The following is a 15663-nucleotide window of genomic DNA, read 5'->3' on the forward strand; positions in this document are numbered from 1 at the left end:
TAGGATTTTGAGTTCGAGTCAATTAGGGATGGCAAACAGGCGGGTCGGGTGCGGATACCCCCTCCCCCATCCCCATACCCACCTAATATTTTTCAATCTACCACCCGCCCACCACCCATGATGGGTACAAATTTTCAAATCCACACCCGCCCACGCGGGTACATTTTCAAATTCATCCCCACACCCACTACTCACTAGCGACATACCTATCTAGACCCGCCTAACAGCAAACTAATGGGATGTTGGAGTTGGTTCCCAGACAGTTCGTGATGGGGTAGCAGCGCATGCTTCAATTTGTCAGAGGAGTGGCTCTACGAATGTTATGGAGACAGATTGTAGGGAGCATGTAGTCGCAGAGCTGGATTGTTGTGTTGCTTTCGATGTTAATGCTCATAGTGGCTCATAGTGCGCCTAATATGGGTTTTGAGGAGCTAAAGAACATGGAAACTGTTGTTTTTGATGTTAATGCTTATAGTACGGCTAATTTGTGTTTGGATGGGCAGCATGAGCTAAAGAACATGGAAAGTAACGTGGTTAGTGGGATTATGGGTTTAATCAAAGAGCCGAATATTTCCTTAATTAAAGACCACATTAAAGACTAAATATCCTTAATATTTGGTTAAATTATATGTTATATATTATACAATATTAAAATTTATAAATTAGTCTCACACCTAAATTCATAATGGTCCAAAATTTAATAGATATTTAGCTGGGCGGGCGGATGTGGGGCGGGCGGATGCGGGGCGGGTAATGTCTCAAACCCATTACCCGCCCATCACCCACGACGGGTACCACTTTATAAATCCACACCCGCCCACTATCCGCTAAAATTATACCCATCCCCGCTCCAATTGGAGCGGATGCGGTGCAAAATCCACGAAACTGTACCCGTTTGCCATCCCTAGAGTCAATCTTGAAAATTTTAAACTCGCGAGTTTTTGGGTCGAGTCGATCTCCATATCAGAGTTTTCGAGTCGAGTCGAGCTCAGTAATACTCGAGTTTGACTCGGCTCGTTTACACCCCTACCTATGAACATAACCTCTCCATATTATTTCAAACTCTTCTTAATTTCTTATATATTTTAATTTGTAAAAACTCATATTTTGTCACTTTCTTAATATTAAGATTGAGTCTTAATTATTGGAATTTTAAAAATCTTTTTATGTAATTTATAATGCAAAAAAATTGAATGATTCTAATGATAAATAGTGATATATTCCTTTAAATTATATAAATTCGAACAATATTATTTCATTATTTTATTATAACGCTAAGACGTTGACACGTTAAATTGTTTCTTTTAATGCAATGAATATAAATGGTTAAATAATAAATAATAGAAAATATATATTTTTGTAAATAGTCCCTACTTGTTTCGAGACTGTCAAGTGGGTCCGTAGTTACATGCACAATAAATAAATAAATAAATAGTTTAATGAATAATAAATAAATAAATAAATAAAGCACTCAATACATAATGGCAGCTTAACTTTGATTTTTTTTAAATAAAATTTTGATAACTTTATTTTCTACTCTTATTGATTTAAAAACTTTAATTGCTTATATTTTTTAAGTATAATGTTAAAATTTATTTTTCATATTTAATAAAATAATTATTTTAATTTTTAATTCTTTTGAATTACTTTAATCTCTAATATTTCATATTTAGATAGAATATTCTCTGGATGGATATAAAAGTTAGTTGACTAACGTTTAAAATTTATCATTAACATAATAAATTTCATATGTTTAAATTGATGACGTGACACATTGACATGTTATTATTTACGTACATGTGACATATATCGCGTCATCACCTTGAACACGTGGTATGTTTTACGTTATCATTTTATACATATAACACATGTTATATCATCATTTATGTAACAACATCTGTTATGTCATCACTTTTGTACAAATGACATGTGTCACGTCATCACTTTGAATATATAAAATTTGTAACATCAATGATTAACTTTAATTGTTAATCAATTAACGGTTTTCATTCAATTATGGACCATTTTATTAAAAAATAAAATGTTAAAGACTAAAGTACTTCAAAAAAATAATAAAATTTAAAATGATTATTTTATCAAATGTTATATTTTTTTAATATTATACTAACTTTAAATATAATTCTTAAAGTATATAAGAGGATAAGCCATGAACTTTTTAAGGCGTTAAAATTGAACTTCTTATAAAATCAAAAAAATAATTTTATTATTATATTAGTTAATAATAACAAAATTGTTTATAAAAATATGGCACGAAAACGGAATTTTATTATACGCCGTTAATTTTGAAAGCAAAATAATACAAAAAAAATAATTTAGATATCAAAATAAAATAAAATAAAATCATCAAAGAGAAAAAAGATAACACAAGATAACCTCAAAATGAGCACTTATCTTTTTTTAGTGGTTCAATTGAACGATAACCTTAATATATAGTTAAGAAAATGTCATATTAGAAATATTAATATTTTTAACATTTTCAATAAAATGTTATTTAAAATATTTTTTTTAAAAAAGAAATTAATTTTACTACCTAATTTTCGGTAAAAAATAACATTTTAGGTAGACCCAATATTAACATTTATGGTAGAAAAAAAATAATGTTTTAGGTAATCATTTACCGAAAATGTTAATCATTTTAGGTAGCGCCCCTTATTAATATTTTCGATAAAAAAATATAATGTTTTAAGTAACGTTTTACTGAAATTATTAAAAAATATTAATATTTTCGGTAACGCCATATATTAAGAATGTGGTACCTTAGACATCCTATCTTTTTCTTTTCGTGGCATTAATGTGCATGGAATTTACGTAGGTTACCAGGAGTCGGTGTTTACTATTAACTCATGATGGAGGCAGAAAATATCTTAGTTGTCTTTCTGAAATTAAAAGAATATACAATTTAATTAAAATTAGACATAGCCGACGTTCTTCAAATTTGGCTACATTTTTATATTAATGATAATTTACAACACAATATAATTATTTAATATAAAATATAAAACTATTATCAGTATAAATATAAATCTATTAAATAGAATATACTTTATTAACGTAAATAAATTTTATATAAATATAATAAAATTACCATTTCTTCCGTAACTCCTAGGTTTAGAATCTTAAGATGCAAATAAAAAACGCCATGGGAAAAAAGGGTAAATTTTTTTGTTAACCCTTATATTATACGTAAATTATAGATTGATTTATATTCTTTAATATGATAATTTTATTTAAATAATATAATCATATAGTTTATATATCAACCGACATAAATTAAAATACATAAAATTTTACCTATTTTTTTACTTAATTTATAACATGTAATATTTATATATATAAGTTAGATTTATTTTCTTTATATATTATTTAGCATGATTAAAGCACGTGGTGACACTATTATAAATATTTACAAACACATTAAGACAAACAGATAAGATTATTCTATTATTAGTTAAATTAATTAGATTAATTAATAAAATATTATCCAAATCAATATATTCTGAAAATCAAATAATTAGTTCCACGAGGTGTTCCAAGCCAAAAATATGGGTGTTGATGCCTATGTTTCAACCATCGTCCCAAAAGTTGGAACAATCTTTTCAAAACTTTCAATCATGAAACGTTGCATTCAAAGAGATAATTATTTTTCAAGAAAAATAAGATTATAAAAAAGATAATTATTTCGTATTAAATATTTAATTTTGTCACATCCTCAAAAGTTTAATTTTTTTATTAAACTTTAAATATAAATCAATACGTAGAATTATATGCACTGTTAATATATTAAATATTAATTTATATAATAATTATTTTTAAGATTTATTAAACTATATAAGAATTGTCCGTATATCTCAGTGGGTAGAGTTCAAGGCTCTTAATCTTGTGGTCGTGTGATCGAGTACCACTATAGGCAATTCATAAGGCTTGAGGTCTCCTACGGAAGCTGCTCTCAGCTTGACGTTGGGGCAGCCTACTATCCTACCTCCCCTTATCCCATTGTATATGAGAATAAGATCAACTAATTTTTTTTATATAACATCGAATGATTAGCCCACTCAACAACCTCAACATGCCAAAAAATCTATAATAGTAAATGTCAAAAGCCAGGTAATCGACAAAGTTTTAAAAATAATTCATAGAAGTGACCATCCAGCTCAGTTGGTAGAGTACAAGGTTCTTAATCTTGAGGTCGTGGGATCGAGTCCCACAGAAGACATTTCATAATTCGGAGATCTTCTACGGAAGTTGCTCTTAACTTGGTGTTGGGGACAACCTACTATCTTACCTCTCCTTATCTCACTATATAAGGAAATAAGAGACAACAATTTTTTAAAAATAATTCATAATGGAAAGGTAAATACTGATTTTTCATATATAATTAAGGTGTGTGGTTCCCCAAAAATTCCATGATTGGAGTTGTGTGTTAGCCCCTACAAAGATAAGTAAATTTAATTTTCATCCTCTTGTTTTTATTTTATTTAAAAAATACCCCACCTTATTTCATTATCAAGTTGGTCAATATTTACGATTTATGCCCCCCAGCTGTTTGTATTTGATCATCTTTCTTAGAAAATTTAATTGAAATAGCCGCGTGGGGCAGTTTTCTTACGTGTGGCGCTTCTCTACCGTACAGTTATGACGAAGACCAATGAGAAAGTAGAGCAGTGATTCAAAGTCGAGTCGCCATCACAACTCATTCGAGTCCCACTTTTTTTCATTGGATCAATGGTCAGGATTTGTCCTTTAACCGCAGATTTCTTTTTCTTCATGGTACGTAGATTATACACTGTGCGTATCTAATAAATAAGATCAGTATATATCACGTCATTTTCTCTTCTATTTTTCCCTAAAAATCCTATTTGTAATATTATAATTATGAAAACATTAAGTTTTTTTTATTAAAATATCATTCCAAAAAAAATATTAGATTTGAATATAAAGTTGTTAAATATTATAACTGACTCTATTCCCATATGTAATGGGGTAAAGGGGAGATAAGGTAGTAGGTTGTCCCCAACGCCAGGTTGATAGCAGCTTCCGTGGAAGACGTCCGTTATGAATTGTCCTCAGTCTGACTTGATCCCACAACCACAAGGTTAAGAGCTTAAAGCTCTACTAACTGAACTAGACAGACAATTCATAAAGTTGTTAAATATTAAATATCAATATATCGCTATTTTTAAATTATTATTTGAAAATATTCTTTTTAATATTAATTATAAAAATATTAAATAACATGAAGACGACAAATTTCTTTCATAAAATATTTGATCTTAGTACATTTTCAATCGAGGATAGACCCTCTAAAAGTTACAAATTATTATATATTTTAAATATTTTCAATTAATAATCTGTTTTCGTCCCCTAAAATTTTATAAATTCCCTCCTAAAATTTTATAAATTCGTCCCTAAGAATCACGCGTCCCTATATGTCTAATTTTAGTTTGATTAATTTTTTTATTGAATTACTAGTTCAAAATTGATTAAATAAATTTTTAAAAAATCAATATAAAACCGTCTGAATCTAGTTCAATTGATCGAATAATTAATTATTGACTTCGATTTTTTATTATTTATCTGTTCATATAATTTACATGACTTATAATTTTATCTAATTGATTCAATTAATTAGATCAATGATTTTTTATTTAATTGATCAATCTCATTCACTTCTAAAACACATGTGATTCATCTAATGAAATAAATTGACAAAAACAATGTCCAATTACTATTTAATAAGGGCATATTCAATTTTGTTCGGTTCATTTTAGTAAAAGATGGACCAAAATGTAATATTTTAATTTTTAAAAATAAAATCGAAACTGAATTATATAAAAATGAAAAAAAATGTTCGATTCGATCTTTATATTGTAAATTTAAATTGTATATTATTTTTCAAACTCAACATATATATATATATATAAAATAAACTTCAAACTTAAAATGAGTATAAATACACAAGTTACATTTTTTTATTAATTTGGGATAAATATAAGATAATATATATCCTCGTAAAATAATATCGATTACTTAACCACTGAAGTTAGGATGGGCATGAGTCGGTTGGGTCGGGTTTTTGGTCCACCTAACCGACCTGAGAACAAGGAGTTCTCCACCCGAGACCCGACCCAACCAAAACAAGTTTTCACCCGACCCAACCCGACTCAAAATAATAAAAACCCGATATATAACTTAAAAACCCGACCCAACCCTAAACCCGAACCCAACCAAAATAATAAAAAAATATTTGTGTACAATAAAAACAATGACTTAATTGAAAAATAATAATATATAGAGGGATATTATTGTAAGTATTCCTAAATATATACGGTAAATTATATATTTTTAGGGTCGGGTCGAATATTTTTCACCCTAAATCCGAACCCATTTTTTTAAAAAAAATTCTACCCGATCAGATCGAGTCGGGTCAAAATATATCGTATTCGAATCTCATGTCCATCCCTAACTGAAGTCGCTTGATTCGTGTTAAAATCATACATCTAAATTGAACTAAAGTCGCATCAATAAATAAAAATATGAATGAAACTAAACCATATAATTAATTTTAAATCAATTTTTAGATTTCTTTAAAAAAACTATAAATGTATGCAATTGGGCCTATATTTCGGCCCATATTAATTGAGACGAGGCAAAGCTGCAAGTTGCTCATGCACAGTGATCCCCCTAATCATTCCATGCAAATGTTAGAATATTCTTTTGTTTATTTAAACTAGAAAATATAAATAAAAAAGGTTGCTTGAGTAATTCATCAAGCGTTCAAGTGGGGAACTCTTTTATCTGATAAACAATCATCTGACACTTTCTCTCTCTGTGAAAATCCTTTTTCTTTTTCCATTTTTTTCTTGTATTTGTTTCATGGTATACAGAGAAAAGACAGCCCAAAGGGGAAAAAGAAAAAAATAATGGCAGTCGTATATGTTCATTGGTTGGTGGAGCAATAGCAAAGCGATAGAGGGAAAGGGGAAGAAAGCAAACAGCAAGGGCAAAGAGCACTAAATAGTACAAGTAGTCAGCAGCACGAAACTCTCTCCTCTTTCCTTTCATTTCCTTCCTTTTTCTCTCCCATTACTCATCACCTAGTGAAAATTTCCTCTACTACTCAACCGTATTCCATTGATGTAAAACATATATTCTTCTGAACCAAAAATATCTATAAATGCCCATTACTTCTTACTAATACACTTAGATTGTACAAAGGAGAGTGCCCCAAATGCAAAATAGTAGCAGTACTTGTATTTTGGGTTTGTGAGTGAGAATAAAGATCTGGGCTTTTTCTTTTGTTTTGAAAAAAAGGTACTTGTAGGTGAGGGACTGGGATAAAAATAAATCATTATAGCTGAGATCTGGTGGGTGTTTTTGGTTTCTGAGGTTAGTGGTTTACAGCTTTGAGGAACTCAAGGAGATAAAAGCTGTTGTTTTGTTGTCACACTTTAAGGAACAAAAGTCTGTGTGTTTTGGGAGCTGAAAAGTGGGGCTGAAGTGTTGGAAACATAGAAAAGGAGAAGACTATGTTGTTTTAACGTTAAGGTTTTGGATCAAGAGAAAGAACACTTGGTTATTTTCTTTTGGGTGGGGAAGAAGAAGATAGGAGGCGGATGAGGCTGAAAGCGATTGTCTTTTGTACTAAAACCGGTTTCGGTTGAATAAAAAAAAAAAGACAAGTGTTGGGACTTGTTTTCTTTGTTCTGTTTTTTCTTAAAGCCTTTTGCTCAATTGGAGTTGATTCTTGTCAAGGCATTTTTTTTTGTGTGGAGACAAAGGAGTAAAGAAAGGTTTTGGAGGACTTCGGTCTGGTTAAAGGAGGGGGTTTGGGGTGGTGATCTTTTTTTTCTCTTTTGAGGGTACAAACTTGGATTTAAAGGTGTTACTGAAACTTATCTAGAAAAGAAAAATGAGACTTTCTTCAGCTGGTTTCAATCCACAACATCAGGAAGGTATGCTTCTTCTTTTTGTTGCATCTCTCTCTCTGTGTGTGAGTGTTTGTGCGTGTGTGTGTAAAGGATTAGATTGAGTTCCTTGGGAGAGGTGAAGTTGAAATTATCATATGGATGTTGATTTTTGGGTTGCAATTGGCTTTGTTTTCTGGCCTTAGAAAATACAGGAGAAGCTGAAATCTTAAAATGTTAAACCCCATATCAGTAATCGCAGTTTATTTGGATTTCCATTTATTGGTTTGTTGAAATTGAATCTATTTTAAAAAAATCTGGGGTGAAGATTTTTGAAACTTAATTCTACGTTAACCTCATTACCCTTTTATCTATGTCAAACCGAGGTTTTAATATGTTATATCTTGCTGAATTTGTGGATTTACATTTTTTGCTCTTCTCAAGCCTTTTTTGGGAGCTTAATGCAAACCCAAATTTGTTGGAAGTTTGGATTTTCTTTCTTTCAAGCATCCTCTGGATAGATTACATGTTTAGTTTACTAATTCTTTTTTCCCCTCATTTTTTTATCAATTTACTAGTTTGTTCATTATTTTTCTCTTTTAATTTTGCTGAACTGGTTTTGAATTAATGCAAAAACAGATCCTGCAGGGGAAAAGAGAGTGTTGAACTCTGAGCTTTGGCATGCATGTGCGGGACCACTTGTTTCTCTACCTCTGGTGGGAAGTAGGGTTGTTTATTTCCCACAGGGCCATAGTGAACAGGTCGGTATCCTTGAACTTCAGCTTATCTTGTTCTTTGGTAATGGATTTTTGAAGCATATGTTCTTTATTGCTGATGGTGTGTATGCAACAAGTTGTATTTGCTTTATGAAGAATAAATCATGAATATTGTTTCACCGTCTTTTCCGAGGAAAAAAAGTGAAAAATTTATTTGCAGGCATATCATCATTATTGCCACTTTTCCTGTATGGATATTGAAAGAATGTAAAATATTGAAAGTGTGATCTTTAAATGTGTCTTTTTTAGCACCAAATACTATTTTACTGTATAGGCATTTGTGTGACATGAGCATCCCAGCCTGACTCCAATTCATCTGCTTTTTAGCTGCCATAATTGATGATCCAGCAGGTCTATGGTGAACTTGCGTTATACTTGTATTTTGCAATTGAAAATCCCCGGGAAACTTGGATTCTTTACCCCCGCTTTCACAACCCACCATGTTACGGGAGACCATAATTGATCCTCAGTCACTGTGGAAAAAATGGTTTGTTGTATATGGTGGGAACTGATCGATGTTTTATGTTAAGTGCTTGCATGGTCATGGATCATAGGGAATTGTATGTTGATTCCTGTTTCTCTATGTTGTGTTTTGCTCTGGGCTTTACTGTAACCGAGTCTGCGTCATCTTCGAACATGCTAGTTGATGTTATCATTTTGGATCTTTCTGTGTATCGTGGTTCATTGTACTTGATTAGACATCATATTCAGTAGCCAAGCATTTTTTTGGTTTTCTTTGTAGGTAGCTGCAACAACCAATAAGGAAGTGGATGGCCACATACCAAACTACCCGAGCTTACCTCCGCAACTGCTTTGTCAGCTTCATAATGTTACCATGCATGTAAGGATTGTTTTAATTTGGTTTTCTGATGCTGTCTCCATTGGACTTGTTTCTGAAGCCTCGAAATTTGTCAACCTCAGGCAGATGTTGAAACAGATGAAGTGTATGCACAAATGACCTTGCAACCACTGACTCCGGTAAGCTGTTTTCTAATGGCTTTCTTTTGAGTTATTTAGTCTTATTGATTCTTTCAAGTATTGAAGACTACTTGCTCTACAGCAAGAACAAAAGGAGGCTTATCTGCCCGCAGAATTGGGTACTCTCAGCAAACAGCCAACAAATTATTTCTGCAAAACGTTAACAGCCAGTGACACAAGTACTCATGGAGGGTTCTCTGTTCCTCGCCGTGCAGCTGAAAAAGTGTTTCCTCCACTGGTATGCTTTCGTTACCATTAGTGTTGATACTCGTTCGTTCTTTTTGTTGCAATGATTTATTCCTAATTTATGCCATTAATTGCTTTCAGGACTTTTCCCAGCAGCCTCCAGCTCAAGAGTTGATCGCAAGGGACTTGCATGATAATGAATGGAAATTTAGGCATATATTTCGGGGTGAGCTTATTAAAAATCCCTTTTTCCCCTTAAAATATGAATATTTTTTTCTGCAATGCCGTCATTGACTTGTTCCCACGCAGGCCAGCCCAAAAGGCACCTCCTGACAACAGGATGGAGTGTATTTGTAAGTGCTAAAAGACTTGTTGCGGGTGATTCAGTGCTTTTTATCTGGTAGGTTGTTGGCTTGTCTTTCATTTTAGCTGGCTTTGTTCCCATTTTTCTACTCACCTGGTATAAGAAGATGCAGACATGAGAATGTTATCTCTCGGGATATTTTCTGCATCTCCTACTTTGTTCTCTAAAATGCAAATTGCTGTAGATTGTTGGTTTGTTGATGCTCAAACCAGCATATGGGTCATATTGACAGGAATGAAAAAAATCAATTACTTCTTGGAATCCGGCGAGCTAATCGACCTCAAACTGTAATGCCTTCGTCAGTCTTATCAAGCGATAGCATGCACTTAGGAATTCTTGCTGCTGCTGCTCATGCAGCTGCAACAAATAGTCGGTTCACTATATTTTATAACCCAAGGTATGATGCTACCGCCATGCCTTCTCAGATTGTCACTATTTGCTATGTTCTGATTATTGATTCCGCAACCCATCTAAATTTATTCCTGTTCAATCCAGGGCTAGTCCATCAGAATTTGTCATACCTCTCTCGAAATATATCAAAGCTGTTTATCATACTCGAGTGTCTGTTGGTATGCGTTTTAGAATGCTGTTTGAAACTGAAGAATCAAGCGTTCGTCGGTAAGCTTCAATTTCTATTTTTTTTTGCTTTCAAGTTTTAACGGTTGATTCTTCTAACTGTTTAAAATAGTTTTCCATACAAAAGGATTAGATTATCATTCTTTTAACTATGCAACTGATGCCTGACTGGCTTGGCTTTCCTCACAAAGGATTAATTTGCAGTTTTTCTGAGATATTCTGTTCCATTTATGCTCTTTTATAATGCCTTTTTCAATGATTCTTGCTTTGTGCCCCTTCTCTTTGTTTACTTGTGAATATCATTTAATTTGTAACTGATGATTGTGTGTCGCTTAGTTACATGGGGACGATAACTGGCATAAGTGACTTAGATCCTGTTCGGTGGCCAAATTCACATTGGCGATCAGTCAAGGTATGTTTAGAATGGTTGCATTGATAATTTGTTTTTTTTAGTATTTGCACATTTGTTGTTTTAGATTTTCTATCTACGGTGATGATAGTGTTTGAACTTATTTGTGTAGGTTGGTTGGGATGAATCAACAGCTGGTGAAAGGCAGCCAAGAGTTTCCTTATGGGAGATTGAACCGTTGACGACATTCCCAATGTATCCATCTCCATTTCCATTAAGGCTTAAGCGCCCATGGCCTCCGGGATTACCTTCTTTCAATGGTATGCTAGTCTACTTCTAATTCCATGGTTGTATAGTGTCACTACTCATAGTTTTCTCCTCTCTTCTTTAGCATGCTTATTCCTTTTAATTTGACTCTCTTTGTTTGTAGGAATCAAGGATGATGATCTAGGCATTAGTTCTCCTCTTATGTGGCTACAAGGAGATGCAGCTCAAGGAATGCAGCATCTGAATTTTCAAGGGATTGGAGTTACACCATGGATGCAGCCAAGGCTAGATGCCTCCATGCTGGGTTTGCAAACTGAAATGTACCAAGCTATGGCTGCTGCTGCATTGCAAGAGATGAAAACTGTGGATCCTTTCAGATCAGCAGCTACTTCCCTTCTGGATTTCCAGCAACCCCAGAATGTCACCTGCAGGCCTGCTGCTCTGATGCAGCCCCAGATGCAGCAGCAGTCTCAGCCTCAGGCCATTCTTCAGGGTGTTGTCGAAGACAACCAGCCTCAAACTTGGCCACATCTACTTCAGCAACAATTGCAACATCAGAGTTCGTTTAGTAACCAACAGCAGCAGCAGCAGCAGCAGCAGCATCCATTGTTTAATAGCCAACAGCAACAGCAGGCCCAGCATCCGCTGTTTACTAATCAACAGCAACAACAGCCACAGCATGCACTGTCACAGCAACAGCATATTTCTAGTGCAGTGTCTGGCATTTCACTGTATGCTTCAGCCTCTCAATCCCAGTCATCTCCATTGCAATCCATACCTTCACTATGCCAGAAAGCGAGTTTTTCTGATTCCAATGGGAACCCTGTGACCAGCACTGTCGTTTCCCCTTTGCATAGTCTTTTGGGTTCCTTCCCCCAAGATGAATCTTCCAATCTGCTCAACCTGCCACGAACTAACCCCACAGAAACTTCTGCTGCATGGCCATCTAAGCGAGTTGCTGTTGATGTTCTCTCATCTGGGTCTCCACAGTGTGTTCTACCACAGGTGGAACAGTTGGGGCCGTCCCAAACAAAAAATTCTGGAAACACTATCTCATTGCCTCCGTTTCCTGGCAGGGAATGCTCGATAGACCAAGGGGGTACAAATCCACAGAGCCATTTCTTATTTGGTGTTAATATAGAGCCTTCATCTGTTCTAATGCAGAATGGGATGACAGGCCTTAGGGGAGTTGGCGCTGATAGTGATTCGACTTCTATACCCTTCTTTTCTAATTATATGAGTACTTCTGGGACTGATTTTTCCATTAATCCAGCAATGAAACCTTCAAGTTGCATTGATGAATCTGGAATCTTGCAGTCTCAGGAAAATGCGAGCCAAGGAAACCCACAAACTAGAACCTTTGTTAAGGTTAGTTGCATTTATTTTTTTCATTTATGCGAGTTCAACCTGGTTTTTGAAGTTTGATTTTGTCATTGTTTCAGACGATTATCTTTTATAGTTGATGTGAATGTTTTCACTATGAACAGGTTTATAAATCAGGGTCCTTCGGTAGATCATTGGATATTTCTGCATTCAGCAGCTACAATGAGCTCCGCAGTGAACTCTCTCATATGTTTGGCCTTGAAGGCCAGTTGGAGGACCCCCTGAGATCAGGCTGGCAGCTTGTATTTGTTGACCGAGAGAATGATGTTCTTCTCCTCGGCGATGACCCCTGGCCGTGAGTTTCCATTCTCATTATTATTATTATAGATATTGTTTTTCCTCGACCCTAGATTGCATGTCTGAGTTCATTTAGTGTATGATTAATAAAAATATCTTCGGTGCATGCATTGAAATCTATTCTGGGGTTTTCCAATACCGACTTCTTTTACTAATTCCGGATTTGTTTTTTCTACCAGGGAGTTTGTTAACAGTGTCTGGTGTATCAAGATACTTTCCCCGCAGGAAGTGCAACAAATGGGCAAACGAGGCCTGGAGCTTCTAAACTCCGTGCCAGTTCAGAGGCTCTCAAAAGGCAGTTGTGATGACTACGTGAACCGACAGGACTCGAGAAATCTCAGCTCTGGTATCGCCTCTGTTGGTTCTTTGGACTACTGAACGAATTCTTGACCGGTTATGGTACTGTTTTTCTCCTGTAATATTAGTGTCTTGCAAAAACCCTTTTATAGTAGGTGGAAACAGCTGCCCAACTCTAGCTTTGAAGTATATATTCATTAAAGCTAATAGTAATACTCTGTACTTATAAAAAATATCTATATATCCTATGCTATTGAAGCAAGCTTAGCTTTTTCCAAGTTGAAGTTCAACTATTTTTGAAGTTCCCCAAGTTTTGAAAATGCTCAGTCAAGAGCCATGTGACGGGGTTCATACAGTTGACGTCATGTGTCGAAAACCAAGCATCGGAAGCTAATAAAGTTGTCGATGTTGAACGTGTGGAGGAGACATGTTCCATCAAACTGTTTGATGAAAGTGAACTTGTGTTTCAAAACACATCCTGGAAAAAAAAAATCTAGTATCATCGGGCTTTAACCATAGTAGGAAGCAGTGGGTTCATCAATGTTTAGAGTAATCACAAAAGACGTCGAAGGGCTCATCAATGTTTAGAATAATCACAAAAGACGTCAAAGAGTGACGAAAGTGAAAAAACTCTAACTTTGATTGAGAAGGATGATGAGATGGAATAACAAATTATTTTTGACTTCAATCTCAATACCATATCAATATCACACTGCCACGTCGTCTTATTGTTAATTATTTAATGGCTCAAAGCTTAATGTCTCCTATAAGTGTTTTTTTTCCTTATTTATAATATTTGAATTCAAAATCTTATTCAATGAATATTAATGAAACATCATCTTCAACCACTTCGGGTACTTTTCCTTCACAAGCCACCGTATGAAACTACCAATTTTACATATGAAACAAGGTTCACAAAGAAGAAAATTACATACATATGATCATCAGCTATAAGCCTCAGTGTTTCTCAGCACCTCTTCGAACTCTTCATCAGTGCTCTTCAGCATTTTAGCCAATGACAATTTAACCCTACTTTTCATGACTTCAATGTGCCTTGTTTTTATCCTCTTCTCCAAACTAAAAGCAAAGAATTGAGGAAACTCCTTCAACTCCTCCAAATCCCCATTCATCTCATCTCTAAAGTACTCTAATTTTGGCTTTTAGTTGTTTTCTATGCTGAAAGTGAACAACCATGGGCACCTCAACACCATGCTTTTAGCTTCATTGCTTGAGAACCCTATACTTTCTAAGAACTTAAGATTGGGTATCAAGGTATGTTCCAAACTAGAAACTAGCAAGACAGGGTCTTGATAAGCCAAAGCTTCAAAATCTTTAAACCCAAGCCTTTGAAGATAGAACGATGCTGGTTTCAGTTGGTCTCTGACACTTGAAGTGAGCAGTCTTGGACACTTGTTTATGACCTACCTGTAGTTGTTTTCTGGGACATTAAGGTCTTGAGAGAGGAAACTGAAAACTGGGTTAAGGTCCCAGTTTTGATGTTGTAGGTCAAGATTTTGGGGCACATGCCAAAGATTCTAGGGAAGTCCTTATGGTGAATGCCTATGGATTGAAAGGAGATGACGGAGTTGAGGGGATCAAGGGAGGTGGTGTGAAGAGATGGGTTTAGAGAGAGTGCCTGAGTCAATGCCCATGATCTCGAGGCACAAGATTTTATCCTTGATTTGAAAGGAGAGGTGGTGGTGAGCCGATGAGTAAGGTGGGTGTTTGTGGATGAGGATTTGGTGTTTTGATGCCAGATGGGTGTTTGGTTCTTGGGAATTTGTGGTAGAAAATGAGGGTCTCAGGAAGAAATGCACAGGGAAGATTGGAATGCTGTTGCAGACATGATGGAGAGAGATAGGCTGATTGTCTGAAAACTGATCTTATTAGTCTTTATTTGTATGTTATTTGGCAATGAGACGTGGCAATTGAATTGAGTTATGATATCTCGTCGTCTTCAGGCAATTTTTCATCTGAATGAACGAATTGGATGAAGCTAGATTTCCTTCATACGAGTTAAGTGGATCCGAAGTAGACCATGAAGCATCCCATCTTATTGACATCACTGTCACCATTGCCTTGGGATTCCAACTACACTGTTCATACTCCAATATCTTGTAAAAGAGTTCAAACGTATTTAAAGACGTATTAATTTTCTAATTAAGGGTTTAAGAATTACGGGTAGCCATTTCGAACCATTTTCGTTTAACAATCAACTATATTGGTCTAAACTTCAGGTATCATCGTAAATTATTTAAAGTACAC

General features: G+C 34.6%; 1 protein-coding gene and 1 pseudogene across 1 annotated transcript; one reads left to right on the top strand and one right to left on the bottom strand.

Moving 5' to 3' along the window:
• LOC120205963 overlaps window positions 1-15663 on the bottom strand; it is a 38907-nt pseudogene that overhangs the window by 6904 nt on the left and 16340 nt on the right.
• Window positions 6812-13479, top strand: LOC120205959 (auxin response factor 6-like). Its single transcript, XM_039205709.1, has 14 exons — window positions 6812-7973; window positions 8565-8686; window positions 9444-9542; window positions 9623-9679; window positions 9762-9917; window positions 10007-10091; window positions 10175-10265; window positions 10462-10626; window positions 10725-10847; window positions 11142-11217; window positions 11327-11474; window positions 11585-12789; window positions 12909-13099; window positions 13281-13479. Exons 1-14 carry the CDS (start codon window positions 7931-7933, stop codon window positions 13477-13479), a joined length of 2760 nt encoding a protein of 919 aa, XP_039061640.1. The 5' UTR covers window positions 6812-7930.

Source organism: Hibiscus syriacus, unplaced genomic scaffold, assembly GCF_006381635.1.
Source record: "Hibiscus syriacus cultivar Baekdansim isolate YM2019G1 unplaced genomic scaffold, ASM638163v2 tig00013285_pilon, whole genome shotgun sequence".
Taxonomy (NCBI): Eukaryota; Viridiplantae; Streptophyta; class Magnoliopsida; order Malvales; family Malvaceae; genus Hibiscus; species Hibiscus syriacus.

Coding starts and splice junctions, on each gene's coding strand:
- LOC120205959 (XM_039205709.1), top strand. CDS start 7,931: ATGAGACTTTCTTCAGCTGGTTTCAATCCACAACATCAGGAAG. Junction 9,543..9,622: donor TTCATAATGTTACCATGCAT/GTAAGGATTGTT, acceptor TGTCAACCTCAG/GCAGATGTTGAAACAGATGA. Junction 9,918..10,006: donor AAAAAGTGTTTCCTCCACTG/GTATGCTTTCGT, acceptor AATTGCTTTCAG/GACTTTTCCCAGCAGCCTCC.